General features: G+C 52.8%; 1 protein-coding gene across 1 annotated transcript; it reads right to left on the bottom strand.

Moving 5' to 3' along the window:
* Window positions 1-2419: 2419 nt before the first annotated feature.
* Window positions 2420-16483, bottom strand: LOC150050377 (BPI fold-containing family B member 1-like). The gene is made up of 15 exons (XM_090352710.1): window positions 16375-16483; window positions 13930-14146; window positions 12628-12732; window positions 11557-11688; window positions 10974-11058; window positions 10792-10855; window positions 10344-10429; window positions 9672-9857; window positions 9303-9440; window positions 8405-8557; window positions 7404-7471; window positions 7170-7215; window positions 5871-5934; window positions 4291-4370; window positions 2420-2449 (listed from the first exon to the last, which is right to left on the bottom strand). Exons 1-15 carry the CDS (start codon window positions 16481-16483, stop codon window positions 2420-2422), a joined length of 1563 nt encoding a protein of 520 aa, XP_090208836.1.
* Window positions 16484-16897: the final 414 nt, after the last annotated feature.

The following is a 16897-nucleotide window of genomic DNA, read 5'->3' as shown; positions in this document are numbered from 1 at the left end:
TTCTCTGAGTGTCTCTTCACTTCGCCCTCTGCTGCACAGGCTGCCACCCTCCTGCCTGCTTCTTGTTCGTGGGGCTTAGGGGACTCCTCAGATGAAATAGCAGCTCTGATTGAACAAAGTGACAGCCATGTGTTTCCTCATCCTGCTGTCTCTGTCTTCCATCTTCTTCAGAATGGTGCTGGGAAGCTATTTGGGTTTCCTCAGTGTCCAGTCTGGACAGCTGAGGGGTGAATTCCATGCTATCTCACACACAAAGACAGGTGCTCCTGTTCCTGGTCCCCCTGAAGTGCTTAGAGTCTGCTTTTATTTTATTTTTTGTTTGTTTTCTTGTCAGTCCTGGGACTTGAACTCAGGGCCTGGGCACTATCCCTGAGCTTCTTTTTGCTCAAGGTGAGCATTCTACTACTTGAGTCACAGTGCCACTTTCAGGCTTTTTATGTGTACTAAGGAATCGAATCCAGGACATCATGCATTCTAGGCAAGCACTCTACCACTAGGCCACATTCCCAGTCCAAGAGTCTGGTTTTATCTATGACCCCATCAGTCTTCTTAGTACAATGGGCTACCATTGAAAACCACACACACACACACACACACACACATACACAAAACTAGGGCTGGAAATATGGCTCAGTGGTAGAGTACCTGCCTTGCAAGTACAAGGCCCTGAGTTTAAATCCTCAGTACTGAAAAAAAAATGACAAGACACACATTTATATGTTGCCTGGACTCTGAAATAGAAAGGCTGATAAAGATACTATCTTTAGGCCCAAGTTAGTAATGTTGAAACATTGTAACATCAAGAATGACTGAAGAAGGAATGGGGTACAGCAGAGTGCTAGTGGCTCAGGCCTGTAATCCTTCCTACTCAGGAAGCTGAGATTTGAGGATTGAAGTTCAAGGCCAGCCTGGGCACCAATGTCCTAGAGACTCTGATCTCCAATTAGCCACCAGAAAACCAGAAGTGCCGCTGTAGCCTAAAATGGTAGAAAGCCAGCTTTGAGCTGGAGAGCTTAGGGACAATGCCCATGCCTTGAGTTCAAACCCCATGACCAACAAGGGGGAAAAATGAAAAGAATGATTGAGGGCTGGGAATGTAACTTAGTGGTAGAGTGCTTGTCCAGCATGCATGAAGCCCTGGGTTTGATTTCTCAGTATCATATACACAGAAGTAGTATTGTGGCCCAAGTGGTAAAGTGCTAACCTTGAGCAGAAGAAGCTCAGGGACAGTGTCCAGGCCCTGAGTTCAAGCCCCAAGACTGGGGAAAAAAAGAATAATTGAAATATTCCAGGGGTTTGGAACAAAAAGATGCCAAATGATTGTTTTAGCTAATTCCCCTGCCCTGCTTTCCCAACATATCTACCCTGATATTACTTTGCTTGCCATGCCTCTTTGCAGATGTGTCCATACCCAGCTGTGGATATGGTATGTCCTCTTCTTTACTTTACTAATAAAATACACTGGGCTTTTACCTAAGTATGTCCTGAAGTTCTTTTTTCTTCCTTTCTTTCTTTCTTTCTTTCTTTCTTTCTTTCTTTCTTTCTTTCTTTCTTTCTTTCTTTTCTTTCATTTTTTTTTTTTGGTGAGTCATGGGGCTTGAACTCTTCCACTCAAGGCTACCGCCCTACCTTTTGAGCCAAGCCCCACTTCCCATTTTCTAGGGGTTAATTGGAGATAAGAGTCTCAGGTCCTTTTGTGCCTGGTCTGGCATTGAATCTTGATCCTCAGATCCCAGGCTCCTGGGTAACTACGATTACAGGTGTGAGCCATCACGCCTGGCTTCTGAAGTTCTTTTCTATGATACTCATGAACCTGGCATTCACACTGAAGCCTTCTTTCTCTGGGGACTTTTTCAGTTCACTTTGGTCCTGGTGCCAGGAGTATCTCTATCTGGCCCTAGGTAAACCAGAACTATGCAAAGGTGACAGAGCTTTGTATTAAAAGCCTTCAAGATAGAACCCTAGTGTGGTGGCTCAGTGCCGGTATCTCAGCAGTTCTGGAGGTGGAGGTCAGAAATGAGTGAGATGCCCATCTCAACCAATAAACCAGGTCTGGTAAATATGGGTCTGTCATCCAGGCTGTACAGGAGGAGAGTTGTGGTATGAGGCTGGCCCTTGGCAAACTGACTGGAAATAATTAAAGCAAAAAAGCGCTAGGAACATAACTCAACTGATAGAGCACCTGCTACCCAGTGTGAGACCCTGAGTTCAAGTTCCAGTACTGCCCACCCCCAGAAAAGTTTCTTCAGGACATCCTGACCACCCCACAAGACCCCTTTACACTCAGAACCAGATTCCATCTTGCTCAGGAAACACATTTATTATAGCTGAGAATTCCATCAAGACCGCAGCCGTTCTTGGACTTGGGGTTCTGAGCATGCGTGGCTGAGGCCAGGGTCAGGCCGTTGGTCGGAACCAGCTAGTCAGGGATGGTCAGCAGCATGTGCTCCTGAGGACAGAGGCAGAGGCTGCACCCCGCTCCCCACCCATCCTCCCTGACCACAGAGCCTGCTCTTGACAGGCCAGAGAGGGACCACACCTGTACCCTGAGGACGGAAGAGCCAGAGTCCAGGGCCCTGGATGTGCACAGGACCAGACCAGACTGTGGGGCTCTTCCTGAGCTGGAGTGGATGAGTGGAATGAATGATCTGTAGTCAGGGTATCACATACGGCTGTGTACACAGCTCAGCCCCCGTGCCCTTAGTAATGGCAGCCATGGTGGCGTCTTGCCGTTGTCCCAGCGTGTCACTGGGCCACTGAACTGTGCGTCTTGCAGGTCTGGTTATGAGATGGCGCTGGGGCTTGGTTCAAGACTCTTTCACTGTCCTGGCTCTGCTACTGGGGGGTCCCTGCCTGCCCTGACAGCACCTGAGCTGCCAGGACCTGTGGCATCCATTTTAGAGTAGCCCCAGCCCCTGTACTAGCTGCAGAGGTGCCCTAAGCCTCACCTATGTCAAGGTCTTCCCCTCCCTTCATCCCCTGGGGCTGCCATAGGGGTCCGTAGGGTGTGTGTGTGTGTGTGTGTGTGTGTGTGTGTGTGTGTGTGTGTGTGTGTGTGGTACTGATTCGAGAAGTGGGTTCAATGTGCAACTTGTGTTGTACCACCCCTCTTCCATTCTAGAAAGATTCTCATGCCTCTTGAAGATAGGATTGGAGATGGGGAGGGTCTCGAGGGGTTACATTTGGGGTTCTGAAGCCCTTCTTTCCTTCTTCCCTCTCTTCTTTCCTTCCTTCCTCCTTCCCTTCCTCTTTTCCTTTTCACCTTCCTTCCTCCTTCCTTCTCCCCCTCTTTTTCTCTTTTCCTCCTTTCCTTCCCCTCTCCTTTCTTTCCCTTATCTCTCCTCCTCCCCCGGCCTCTCTCCCCTTCCTTGCTTCAAAAGGGCCTTGTAACGTATGTGTCCAGAGCAGCCTTCAGCTTGTCATCTTCTAGTCTCAACCTCCACGTGCTAGCATTACAGCAGGTGTGTCACCAGTCTGGCTAAATGGGGATCGTTTGAAGATGGAAGATAAAGAAGGGGCTAAGGCCATCTCCTTTCCCTCACCCTGAGGGTCATCCCCCCACCCCTCAGGAAAAGAGGGGGTAGAAGGTAAGGCAGCTGCAGAGGTGGAAGGGCCAGCTAGCTACTGGGTTCTCTGACTTATGGTGATGGCTGTACATCCCCTTCCAGGGGTTTGCCAATGACTCAGGTCTATCCCTGGCCCCTCCATTCTGGCTACTTGCACATGGCAGACAGCAGAGGTGACAGTCCTGTGTTAGGGATCAGGAAATCTGAGATCTAGGGTTTTGAGGTCAGAGGAACCATTGCAGGGATCTGGCTCTGCAGCCCTGGGTGGGGTTTGGGGCCTCTCTGAGCTTTAGTTCCCCTAGCTGTAAAAATGCTTGTCTAGCATGCACGAAGACCCAGGTTTGATTCTTTGGTACCACATACATAGAAAAAGCTGAAAGTGGTGCTGTGGCTCAAGTGATAGAGCTCTAGGCCTTGGGAAAGCCCAAGGACAGTGCTTAGGCCCTGAGTTCAAGCTCTGGGACTGGCCAAAATAAAAAAGGGAAAGGAGACGACAGGGCTGACGTCATGCGTGTGAGGCCTGGGTGCTTTCCATGAGCCCTGTGGACTGGTTTCCTAGGAGACTCATGTTGGCCATTGGGGCCCCAGTTTCCTCGTCTAGAAGTGTGGTGCCAGTCCAGCACAGCTGTGGAGAGGAGGTATGGTGGGGAGCAGAGGGCTTGCCCGAGGGAGGCCTCTGCCTCCTGACCGCTGCTTTCCCTCTCTTCCCATCTCCGGCACCTACCTGGGAGAACTCCATCTGGGCCTGACTGAAGGAGATGCCCTTGATGTGTGGCAGGGGGAGGCCACATTCTCTGAGCCATTCTGCAAAAGGGGGTGGGGGAGAAGAGCTTAGAGCCCTGGCCAGGAGGCCAGTCATCTGCCAGGGCCAAGCTAGGGTCAGTCTGGCTGTCCGCTTCCCTGAACAGGATGGGCCTGGGTGGGCTCCCCTCTACCCCCCAGGTAGCTCTGGCCAAAGACTACTTTCTAATCATGGCCTCCCCACACTTTCCTGAAGCCCTTTTGGAAGAATGTTCTGTACTATATCCAAGAAGTGTGAATACATCCTTAGCCACAGTGGAGAGATTGTTCTATTGGTTGAATCTCCTTGTGGAAATACATGCTTCCTTAATGGTGAGAAATTTCTGAAATGTGGTAAAATGGCCAGCTGCTGGTGGCTCATGCCTATAATCCTAGGCTGAAATCTTAGGACTGCAGTTCAAAGCCAGCTCAGGAAGATAAATCTGAGAGATATTTATCTCTAGTTAATTCGAGAAAAAATCTGGAACGGGAGGGATGCCAGTGGTAGGGTGCCAGCCTTGGGCAAGAAAGCTGATTACATCTGACGCTAGTGGCTCATGCCTGTAATCCTGCCTACTCAGTAGGCCGAGGTCTGAGGATCACAGTTCAAATCCAGCCCAAGGAGGAAAGTCTGTGAGACTCTTATCTCCAATAAACCACCAAAAAGCTAGAAGTAGAAATGTGGCTCAAGTGGATGAGTGCCAGCCTTGAGCAAAAAGGCTAATGGACAGTGCCCAAGCCCCGGAGTTCAAGCCCAATACTGGCACATACATTTGTTATCCAAATCTTGCTTTAAAGGACTAATTTCATATATTTGGTAAGTGTTTTGTGAATATTTTCTTTCTTCGATCTAACCGATGGATATTGTCTTATTATTAGAGGCAAATTTCTGATGTTTTAAGGTTATTTTCAGTCTAGTCCTTTTTTGAGATACTTTGTTTCCACCAACATTTTAGTGCTGTGTGTGTGTGTGTGTGTGTGTGTGTGTGTGTGTGTGTGTCCCTCTATTTTCCTGAGATCACTTTGCAACTGCTCTGGCTCCCTCCTCTCCTGGTCAGCCCTCAAGCATTCAACAGGCGCTGGCGGGGGGGGGGTCAGGGGCCTTGCTATCTAGAGATGGGGTGCTCTTTCTTAATATTCAGCCTCCCATTGTCTCTCAACAGCGCCCACAGCTGCCTGCTGGCGATGTCCACCTGAGCTGAGTATGAGCTGCCCACGTTAGGGGGTCACATTTGTCACAGGCCCGCCTGGACACTCTATTAGCTCTCTGACCTGCAGGTGGTGTGAGGTGGGCAGGGGCCCCTCCCCGGAGGCCTTTCCCTTGTGATGCTGCACGACGCTAACCTGCACTTCTCCCGCAACCTTTCCCACCCCTCGGAGGTCGTGCTCCAGGCTTCCTGCTCGGAGCCTTCCTCAACCCAGCCTGCCCTCAACCTGGGCAGCTGTGTGTGGAGACCCTGTGGGCCTGGTGGACGCTGCCCTGGGCTAGAGGCCACACAGCCAGGATGAGGGGAAGGGGCTCACTGTTGTGCTGCGGCAGGAAGGTCCTCTTCAGCAAGGCCAAGAGCCAGCCCTTCAGGCTTTCTTCCTGCATCGGGGGGAGAAAGAAGGTCACTTTGGCTGGGCAGGCAGAGCAGACTTCAGGGATGGGGACAGAGAACCATAGCACCGCAGGGACCAATGAAGGGTAGGTCACTTTGGAAGGTTGTTGGAACGAACCGGTCAGAAGAGCAAAGTAAAGGGGTCTGGGTAGAGATGCTGTGGCCTCGGCGGCACCTCTATAGGGCCGGGCCTAGTGCTGAGAGCTGTCAAGGAAGGCACAGGAAGGTAGCAAGCCTGCCGTCACCAGGAGTAATCAAGGCAGGTGTGTGTGTGTGTGTGTGTGTGTGTGTGTGTGTGTGTCTTGATTGGGATTGTTCCTGTGTGTGTGTGTGTGTGTGTGTGTGTGTGTGTGTGTCTTGATTGGGATTGTTCCTCCCCTGATTTGGACAGATTGTCATTTTTGCCCATCTTTTGGGCAAGAGGTGGGTATCATGTATGGTGTGTGGCTGAGATGGAGGACGGTCTCAAGTGACCGGGAAGGTAAAGTTTGGTAGTATCTGATGCCCTGGGTTCCACCTCATAGCACTTCTATTTTTTTATTTTTTTTTGCCACTCCTGGGCCTTGAACTCAAGGCCTGAGCACTGTCCTTGGACTTTATCAAGGCTAGAGCTCTACCACTTGAGCCCCAGCACCATTTCTGGCTTTTTTTCTATGTATGTGGTACCGAGGAATTGAACCCGGGTCTTCGTGCATGCTAGGCAAGCACTCTACCGCTAGGCCAAACTCCAGGCCCACTGAATTTTTTTTTTTTGGCCAGTCCTAGGCCTTGAACTCAGGGTCTGAGCACTGTCCTTGGGCTTTCCTCAAGGCTAGAGCTCTACCACTTGAGCCATAGCACCACTTCCAGATTTTTCTATGTATGTGGTATTGAGGAATCAAACCTAGGTCTTCGTGCATGCTAGGCAAGCACTCTACCACTAGGCCAAACTTCCAGCCCCCTAGCACTTCTTTACAAGCTACTTCTTGGCTCCTAGTTGGCTTTGCCCACTTGTTTCTGCTTTGACTAGCGCCACCCAGTACCTTCCTTACAGCCTGTTCTCTTTTGCTTTTCCTCTGTCTGACCTCATCTGTGAACACAGGAGGTCCCCTAAGGTAGAAACTTCTTGTATTATTCTCCTGGCCCCACCTCAAGGCACAAAGTATGTGCTCAGTTAAGATTTGGCTACAGAAGTGGCTTGGGCTGTTCAGGACACATTGGAGACCAAGGCTGAGGGACTCACCTGCTCCTTGAGGCCAGCCGGGTAAGGGCACAGGGTGACCTTAGCCCTGCCAGAGAAAACAGGACATATTTAAGTAAGGACAGCAGTTTGGAGATGCAGGGCGCAGGGCACTGAAGATCAGAGCACCTTTCTCCCATCTCACTGCTGTCCAGCCTGAGGGCCGCAGACGTGGAACCTGACCTCCTTTCCCACTCTTACTTTTTCTGAACATACCAAGTCAAAAGCCGTCATTACCTGTGTGGGGTTAACTGGAGCTCCAGTTTCTGATTTTTTGAGGAAAAGACAGCTTTTGAATGGAGTTGCTGTGAGGGGTAGAAATGAACTCAGTAAGCTGAAGAGCTACCCTGACTTTCAGGGCTCCGTGAGCAGGTGCTCAGGGCTAGCTCTCTACCCCAGGCCCATCGCTGCTGCTTCACCATGTACAGACCAGGCCTGGCCACAGGATGGGGCAGCGGGGCTCCCAGCAACCGAGGAGGCCAGATATGAGAGCAGGCTCAGCTTACCCTTTAGCATGGTGAGCTGGATCACATGGTGCTGGGATCATGGCTACTCGCCACAGAACCCCTTGCTCTGTGTGTGTGTGTGTATGTGTGTTTTGTGCCAGTACTGGGACTTGAACTCAGGCTCTGGGTACTGTTTCTTAGCTTTCTGACACAAGGCTGGCACTCTACCCCTCGAGCTATAGATTCTGCTTATGGGTTTTCTTTTGTTGTTGTTGTTATTTGTGATTAATTGGAGATAAGAGTCTCAGGGACTTTCCTGCCTGGGTTGGCTTCACACTGTGATCCTCAGACCTCAGCCTCTAGAGTAGCTAGAATTCCGGGTGTGAGCCACCCGTGCCGGTGGTAAATAGTATTTAGTTGTTGATGATAATGATGATGATTGTTGGTGATGAGGTTTGAACTCAAGGGCTTGGGTGCTGTCCCTGAGCTCTTTTGCTCAAGGCTAGCTCTCTACCACCTGGAGCCACAGCTCCACCTCCTGAAGTCCGAGATGTCCCAGGGGATATAGCGCACAGTCCCGGGCACCAGCAGTAACAAAGTAGGGGCTGCTGGGGAGACCCTGGGCTGCTGAGGAGTCCTTGGGGGCGCTCCAGGGGTCTTCAGGTGTCTTGACAGAGGTTAGCAGATGGCATGAGGGTGACACCATCCGCCTCCTCAGTCAGACCCAGATGGACTGTCCCAGCAGGAGGCCCTGTGACCCCTATGGAACAAAGGCCTGCCAGTGTCACTCACCCAGGAAACTGCATTGGAGGAGGTAGCGTTGGGCCCCAGCAGAAGCAGTGAGCCTTGCTGGGTCACGGTGGCCCTGCCACCATTAAGGTGGACTGTGGGAGGATCCTGGGTTTGGATGGCCAGGCCCAAGTTCTCGGTGGACTGATTAAAAGCCTGCAGGTGGGGGAAGCAAATGGGGGGGGTGGAGGGGGGTTTTCCCTCAGCCCCCAGGGGGAGTGTGGCTGGGTCTCTTTCCAGCTCTGCAGCCACTCGCTGGGTGACTTTGGGGAGGTGGCTTAACCCTCTCTGAAATGCTTTAAATTGAGATCCCAAGCTTCTTGCCCTGGGCATAGGGGTTTGGAACCCAAGTGCCAGCTCTACCACTTGCAAGTTGTATGGCCTGCAGCAATGTTCATAACCTCTCTATGCCTTAATGTCTCCCAGTTTACAGGGAACAGTAGTGTGTCTACCCCCGGAAGGTTGGATTCTGAGGAGAAAGTGAGTCAACAGCACTTGGGAACGAACCCAGCACCCAGTGATGTGCTAGATTAGCTTGTGTGCTAATTATTGTCCAGCCATGCTGTGCTCGAAGAGCCTTCGGAGCAGGCATTGAGCTGTGATTTTGGGTCCTGGGTTCACATCTTGGCACTTCCCATCATTTATATGCGTTTAGGCAAACCATGTCATCTGGTGGAGCTCCACCTATAAAAGGGTTGGGGAGGGGGGGCAGTGCAGGTTACAGGGGAGAGGGGGTGGCACGCTTGTCCTGCCCTGCCCCCTGTCGGCAGGTGAGGGTCTTGTCCAGTGGTAAACAGTGGTCACAGGCAGCAGGCTCTGTGCCACTCAGATGCGGGAGTTCCTGCAGTCCACGGAAGGAAAGCAGAGCAGAGCAGTGCAGCCTCCCTGCCCCCACACCTACCTGGAGCCCAGGCTTCCTCAGTGACAGCAGCTTCTTGAGGTCAGCCTCCTGGAAGAAGGTCAGGGGCTTGTTGGCCTTGAGAGGCCTCAGGTCTGTTTTGGGCAGGTGGGGGTGGGGTGCAGTGTGGAAACTTCCCCACTGGTCATAATTTGTGTGCAAAAGTTAATTTAATAACGACGACGACATCACAATTTAATGATGGTGATGGTCATTGTTCAAGTAAATGATCAGTATTGAATAATGATCATGACGATCACCTGATGATCAGCTCCTAATATTTTAGTGCAAAAATGGACAAAAACATTCCATAATGTTTACATACTGGTCACTTAGATTCTTCTATGAATAATTCCCCTCCCAAGCACTCACGGTCACATTCGGAGAGTCCACAGGTGCCACGTGGGTCCGGGTGCAGAGGCAGCGCAGGAGATTATTGTAGACTTCCAGCCTGAACACCAGGTCTGCCATGCTGTCTTGGGTCAGTTGTGGGAGGGCCGTGGGTGGTGGAAGGTCAAGCCGTGGGGCTTGCAGGTCTGGGCCACAGGGTGCCACTAGCTTCAAAGGAATGAGGGAAGAGGTGCCAGTCACCACCTCCAGGGCTCATCAGGCACCAGGCCTGGGCTGAACACCACAGACAGACCTCACGGGGAGACGCCTGCTGACACTGTCAGCACTGCACACACGGAGTTTGGAGGCGCAGGGATCTACTGGTGGGGGAGCTGGGCTTTGAACTTGCATCCCTCTATCACCTCATGGGCCTCTGGCTCCCCATGCAGACGCTTTTTGTTGTTGTTGGATGGCCTAGCTGTTTCTGAGTGACCTGCCTTGTCCTCTTGTCCAGATCCTCCCTCACTGGTCCAGGTGGCCCAGCAGCTCAGTAGGAGCTCTGGGCCCAGGGCCTTCCTGTGCGTAGTTCTCCTCTGGCCACCGTCTCCTTGGCCCGCTTCTCCTCCTCCCATCTCTGAACACTCCATCTTCTTTTCCCCCTGCCCGTCCTCCTCCAGCCTAGTGGGCATCCTGGAGCGTCCATGGCCGGCTCACCAGGACTGTCATCACGATGGCCTCCTCCGTGAACTCTGTGCTGGTCACGTAGTACTGGAAGTCATCGCGGCCCGAGGTGATGGGTGCTACAATGTGGAAATGAATTTGGGGCACAGCTGCAGGGCCCCCTGTGCAGCCTGTCCCATGAACCCTAAATTCCTGTGCTCTGGGTTTCTGCTTCTTGTAACAATGAACATAACCTAGGGCCAGGTTGATAGTAACATTCTAACAGTTCTCCCTGTGTGGCTGTGATTTGTCCTGTTTCACAGATAGGGAAACTGAGGCTCAGAGGCTATAGTGCCCCTTCCCTCGTTTAGTAGAAAAATAGGCTCCTTCTGGGCCAAGGTAGTCTTGTTCCCCTGTCCTAATCTGGGACCCTGAAATGGCACCTGACATCTGGCAGTGGGGTGGCAAAATGAGCCCCTGCCCCAACTGCAGCAATACATACGCAGAGAGATATGGAGCAGGTCTTCCAGCAGCCCGTTGATCAGGGTTGTGGCTGTGGGGCACACCTGGAGGAAGACAGGGTGTCCTGCTGGAGTCCAAGGCAGCTTGAGCAGTGTTCTCTTGGGGGACGGGAGGGGGCTGCCATGCGTTTCCCCTGGGGGACAGGGCGTGGAGGCAGCTCACCATTTTCTGGAGAAGGTAGGGCAGAAACTTGTCCAGGAGGTTGGATAACAACTGTAGAAGTCTGTTTACTGGCAGGGAGTCTGTTCTGGGGAGGGACAATTGGTGGAGTGTGACACACCTTGCACTTTGTGGGCACAGGCAGGGAGGGGCTCACACACTTGAAGTCTAGGTCAGAAAGCAGAGGGTGGGACAGGGCAGACGAAAACCTGCCCTGGGCCTCCTAGGGGAGATGGGGGGGTCCTTCCTTCCTTCCTTCCTTCCTTCCTTCCTTCCTTCCTTCCTTCCTTCCTTCCCTCCCTCCCCCCCCCCTTTCTCTGAGGTGCTGAATTCATCCCATTTACTGACAAGGAAATGGAGGCTTCTAGAAGTCAAATAGCCTGGCCAGGGTCCCATGGTTGAGAGTTAGCCAAGCAGAGGCTGGAGTGTGGGTGGGTGCTGGCTGCAGCCTTGGAGATGCCCTGGTCACTGTGGACGCCTACGCTGGGCTGGGGAGAGGCGACCCCAGCCCCTGCCCTGAGAAGGTTGATGGAGATCCAGTGTCTGCCCTGGCTGGCGGGGGTGGGGGCGGGGCGGGGTCACTCACTGCCGTAGAATCTCAATCTCCAGGTATCCGGGGGGCACGTGACACTCCTCGAAGACCACCTGGGTCTTGTTTCCTACCTGTTCCAGCCGCACCCCAATGCGGATGTTCTTGATGATTTTGAGCCATAGGATCCTGTGGGGACAAAGTGGCTGTGGGCTCCAAGCCAGGGCTCAAGCTTGACGCCAGAAGCCACAGCTTCTGGTGGCTGTTTCCTAAAGGGCTGGCATTCAGCACGAGGAGAGATCATCCAACCGTGAAATGAGTACATGGGAAGATCTGACAGCACTGGGTCTCCGAACTCACAGGGTGGTGAATGCTTGGCACTAAGGCTGGCCTTGAGATGGGTCATGTGCTACAGACCCCAGGCGGCCACGTGAGAACTGTCATAATTACACTGGACAGCAGAGACAAAGACATGGGACGTATGAGAAACGGAGGCCCAGGGCTGCCCAGCCCAGGAAAAGCCAGGCTCCATGGAGAGCACTCCCCCACCCTGGCTCAGGCCGTCCTGGCAGGTGCCCACCTGCCTACTTGTTATGAAAGTTCCCCGTCCCATGTGATCAACAGAGGTTTTACCCCAGCTTCGCTATTCATTCACTGAGTAAGCGTGGGTAGGGCCCAATCCCATTCCGTGCCTCCATTTCTCCAGCAGTAAAATAGTTTAGAAACATGACCAAAGGGGAAGATTACTGTCATTCTTGTGGATTTGTTGTTGTTGTTGGTGGTGGTTCTAGGGCTTGAACTCTAGGCCTGGGCACTCTCACTGAGCTTTTGTACTCAAGGCTAGTGCTTTACTACTTGAGCATAGCTCCACTTCTGTGTGTGTGTGTGTGTGTGTGTGTGTGTGTGTGTGTGTGTGTGCATGTGTGTGGTTAATAAGAGAAAAGAGTCTCACAGAGTTTCTTGCCTGGGCTGGCTTTGAACCATGATCCTCAGATCTCAGCCTCTTGAGTAACAGGGATTACAGGCGTGAGCCACCGATGCCTGGCATTCTCGTGGATTCTGACGGCCTTGCTTGGCTGCCACTGGCTGTGTGGCACGGCATGGTGCCTGGACCCCCCATGTACTTACTCCTCGAGCGACAGGTAGAGTTTGCAGCGCAAGGTGACCTGCAGCAGGCTGTCACTTAGGATGTCCAGGGTGACCTCGGGTCCTTGGGCATCTTCTATGATCAGCCTGTAGGAAGTGATCCCAGGAGAGGTGGGGATGGCTTTGGGACAGAAAGACCTCCGTTCCCAGTCCAGCTGTGGCTCACTGGGCCAGTCTCCTGGCCTTGAAGACCTGGACAGTCCCTTCCCTTCTGTGGGCTCTGGGGTCATCCTGTCTGAGATGGGAGGAAATGGTAGAGGAATGGTCTCCACATTTCACCCATCTGAGTTCAAGGCCACGCTTCCGGGACTGATAATGGGGCTCAGCGGTAGGCTGGTTGTCGAGCCCAAGCTCCAGCAAGCACTGCAAAAGGTAAACCAAAACAAAACCCCAAACCCAAACCAAATGCAGCGCTCCAGAGAGCCAACCAACCCAACCCAACCCCAACCCCACGAAGAACACAAACAGAGCAAGCATGGTGGCTGGTGGTCCCTCTGCCATCCTGGCAGGACCTGTGGGGTCTGCTGAGCATCTGGAACCTTCTTGTTCTGTGGCCTTCGCTCCTGCAGCCCCTGAGCACCATGGAACCCAGAAGTCCATGCGCCTTGAGTGCATTGGGCACAAGCTGGCCACCCATCTGGCGCAGGTGGCCCAAACTCTTGATACGGAGGAAACCCTGTCCTCCAGTGTGGAATCTTCAGGAAGGTTCCACACTAGGCTGGAGGGATTTGTAAGAATGACTGAGACCGCACGGGGCTTCGTTTTTGTCCTTCCAAGCTGCAGCCTGGGCTGGCGTTGGCTCGCAGGAGGGGCCGGGGCATGATAGCCGAGGCCTGGGTAGTTGTAGTCAGTTCGAGGTGATGGCATGGCTGGGGTCTCCCTCTCTTTCCTGGGCAGCACCCCTTACCCCAGCACCCCTACTTTTCATCTCCTGCAGTCTGCTGACTTGGGTGGGACCAGGCTGTCTCTGCTAGGGATTGGTTCTGCAGGCCGCCCCGTCTAATTCACTCCAGGAAACATTGTTAGAAACATGGTTCGGGTGTTGAGAGCCAGGTATAGGAGAGGGTAGGAGGGCCGAGGCCAGGCTGACATTTTCCTAGTAGGATTTTGGCTGGTGTGGCTAGGGGAGGAGAGCGGGAAGGAGACACTTGTGCACTGGAGGCCTTGGGCATGCTCTGCAGGGACTGGTGTTCCCCGGGAAGGATGAGAACCAGGGCTCAGGGACAGGACTCTCTTGAGGGAGAACCAAGGCCCTGGGGGGCTGGGGGGCTGGCTGTCACTTACCCGCCCGCCTGGAGGAGCGTCTCCAGCACTGGGAGCTTCCTTCCTGCGAGCAGGTCCCCGACCAGTGACAGGTCCAGTCCGTCCTTCTTGTTGGAGAGGTGCTCACGGACGAAGGGCAGGCGGTCCAGCACAGGCTTGCCCTTGCTTGCGGGCCCCAGCACGGGCATCCTCACCATGCCGTCCAGGACCTGGTTCTTTGACAGCAGGTCTGAAATGTCTGCGGACATTTCAGCCTTCCTCAGTGTGGGCTCTTGGCCTGCATTCTGTCATTCAACGAACCCCCACTAACAATGGCTGTCAGCAGGCAATGAACACGGCCATTCAGCGAGAAAGCACGTAGCTATTAACTTTTGTTGTTCTTGTTGTCAGTTATGGGCTTGAACTTAGGGCCTGGGTGCTGTCCCCGAGTGACTGTGCTCAAGGCTTGTGCTGTACCCTTTGAGCCACAGCTCTCCTTCTAGTTTTCTGGGTAGTTCACTGGAGATAAGAGTCTTGTGGACTTTGCTTCCTGGGCTGGTTTTGAGCTGCAATCCTCAGATTTCAGCTTCCTGAGTAGCTAAGATTACAGGTAGGAGCCATTGGTGTCCAGACCCCTGACCCTTCTCTCCCTCCCTCCCTCCCTCCCTCCCTCCTCTCTCTCTGTTTTAAACTCATAGCTTCAGTACACTTTCAGTCCTATTTGTGTTAGTTATTTATACTTTATGCCTGGTCTGGCCTTGACCACGATCCTCCTATTTGTGTTTCTTTCTGTCAGTGGGATAACAGACACCAACCACTATGCTGAGCCATTGGCTGAGTTGTTTTGTTTTCTTTTTTGGGGGGAGGGTGTCTGGGTTGGCCTCAAACCAAGATCCCCCATTTTCCACCACCCAGGTGGCTCTTAAATGCTTATTCTCTTGGGCTTGGGAGACTCGAGCAGTGTGGCACCTGTCCTCACAGGGTCAGCCTTGCACTTGGGTCAGCAAGCAAAGCAATTTTTGGCAACCATCAGTGTTACAAAAAAAAGTAAAATGGAGCTGAGCCCTAGCACACCAGGTAAGGTTTAGATAGGGAGTCAGGAAGGGTCTCTTTTAGAAGGCTTTGGGATAGCGAGCTGGAGGCAGTGAGAGGACCTGGGGTGGGGAATGCTGTGGGCAGAGGCAGTAGCATGTGCAAAGGCCCTGTGGTGGTTGTGAGCTTGGGGAGTTTGCAACATGGAAAAGCAGTGGGGGCTGGGGTGTGGTGGATGACGCCCAGTCCAAAGTGAGGGGGAGCAGCTAAGACACAGTCAAGACCATCAGATAGGACAACAGGTACCTTGCTCTTGGATGGGGCTAAAACAGGCTTTACTAGAGGGCTGTGGAAAGTCCTGCTGGCCAGCAAGGTCAGGGGACTTCCTGATGAAGGTCATTTGGACTTTACCTTCCCAGTAAGTCACACCACACTGAGTCTGTTCTGCAGAAGGAGCAGCTTGAGCAACGGAGGAAGCTGGGAGGGACTGAAGGGCTGGAAGAGGGAGTCAGGCTTTGGGAGTCAGGCTTTTGGAGGAGTTCCTGCGGACAATTGTGGGGTGTGTGTGCAAGTATATGTGTGTGGGCACACGCGCATAAGTGTGCACTGGTCCAGGGGCTTGAATTCAGAACACCGTCCCTTAGCCTTTTCACTCAAGGCTGGTACTCTACCACTCGAGCCACAGCTCCACTTGAGGCTTTTGGTGATTCACTGGAGATAAAAAGTCTCATAGACTTTCTTGCCCGGGCTGGCTTTGAAATTCGATCCTCAGATCTCAGCCTCCTGAGTAGCTAGGATTACAGGCTGAGCCACGGGCGCTAGGTTCATCTAATCAGGAAAAGAGCGGGGCCAGCTTTGACGGTGGGCAGATGAATCCTGTGGTGGGGAAGACCAAGCCTTGATGCAGCCGGAGGCTGTGCTGTCTCTTACCTTTCCCTCTCCTGTTCCTTGTAGCTAGCCCTTTAACTAGAATGTGCCTTCCAGCAAGCACAGACATGGCAGATTCTACAGGACTCTAGGCATTCATACACAGTGAAAGCAAAGCGGAAACCCTTGAGAGGAGCAGAGGTGCAAGGCCTCTGTGCCTCTGATCATATAAACTAACACGTATCAAAATGAACTCCAGGGAATGGAAACAAGAGGGCTAGTCCTCATTGCTGTTCGCGTTGTCTTTTCCTTTTGAGTTGTTTTTGTTTGCTTGTCTTTGGGAGTGTAAGGGGGGCACAGAAATGGAGGGACAAAGAGTAAACAAGTGCGGCAGTAATACTCACTGGAAACTATGCTGCAAATGAGTGGGGATGGAGGAAAAACTGGGAGAGAGTGAGGGAAGGGGAGACACTGTCCAGAAAGAAATGTCCTCTTTACCCGACTTACGTACATGTAACCCTTCGGCATGTCACTTTTATGTTTATAATGGCAATAAACAATGCGTGAAAGGAAACGTAAACCCCTTACTTGTCTCCAGCTGAGTGTTTTTGATCCTCAGGAAGAGGTTGCTGTGGGCTTCCCCTTGGGCAGGGGGCAGCAGTGCCCAGCACAGCAGCGGCCCCCACAATGGCAGCATCTTCTGGTCTAGGAGTCAGGAGCTGGGACACAGTGGTAAGAGCTTGGAGGGCCATGTCCCCAGCTCCGCCCTGCCCAGTGCCCGGTCTCAGCCTCCCTGCCTGGGCTCTACACACTTGTAGCCGTTGGGCTGTGAGCTCTCCCCGCCCAAAGGACTCATCTGGCAGCTTGCCAACGTGGCTGTCCTTGGGGGATGTCAAAAGGACATTTCAACCAGTTCCTCCCTGCTTAATGGCTGAAAAGACACGGCTGGCCCTCTATGGGCTGAGGCAGGAGCCCCGGGGCCTGCTGTGGAATGAGGAAGGAACATCCCAGTTCTAGGACCTGATGGTCTGGGGGCACCCAATAGGGATAGAGTGTTGGGGTGCCCTGGGTGGAAGAATGCTTGCTTAGCTTGTATGGAGTCCTGAGTTCC

This window comes from Megascapheus bottae, chromosome 18 (assembly GCF_031878675.1).
Source record: "Megascapheus bottae isolate mThoBot1 chromosome 18, mThoBot2.hap1, whole genome shotgun sequence".
Taxonomy (NCBI): Eukaryota; Metazoa; Chordata; class Mammalia; order Rodentia; family Geomyidae; genus Megascapheus; species Megascapheus bottae.
Note: the sequence above shows the minus strand (reverse complement) of the source record. Positions and strands in the feature narration are given on the sequence as shown.

What these genes read in the sequence shown, in the direction of transcription:
- LOC150050377 (XM_090352710.1), bottom strand. Translation starts at nt 16,483, where the DNA reads ATGCTGCCATTGTGGGGGCCGCTGCTGTGCTGGGCACTGCTGCCCCCT. An exon ending in TGAGGAAGCCTGGGCTCCAG is followed by an intron (nt 8,558 to 9,302) that starts GTAGGTGTGGGG and finishes CCCCACCTGCAG; the next exon opens with GCTTTTAATCAGTCCACCGA. An exon ending in CGGCTGGCCTCAAGGAGCAG is followed by an intron (nt 5,935 to 7,169) that starts GTGAGTCCCTCA and finishes CCCCCGATGCAG; the next exon opens with GAAGAAAGCCTGAAGGGCTG.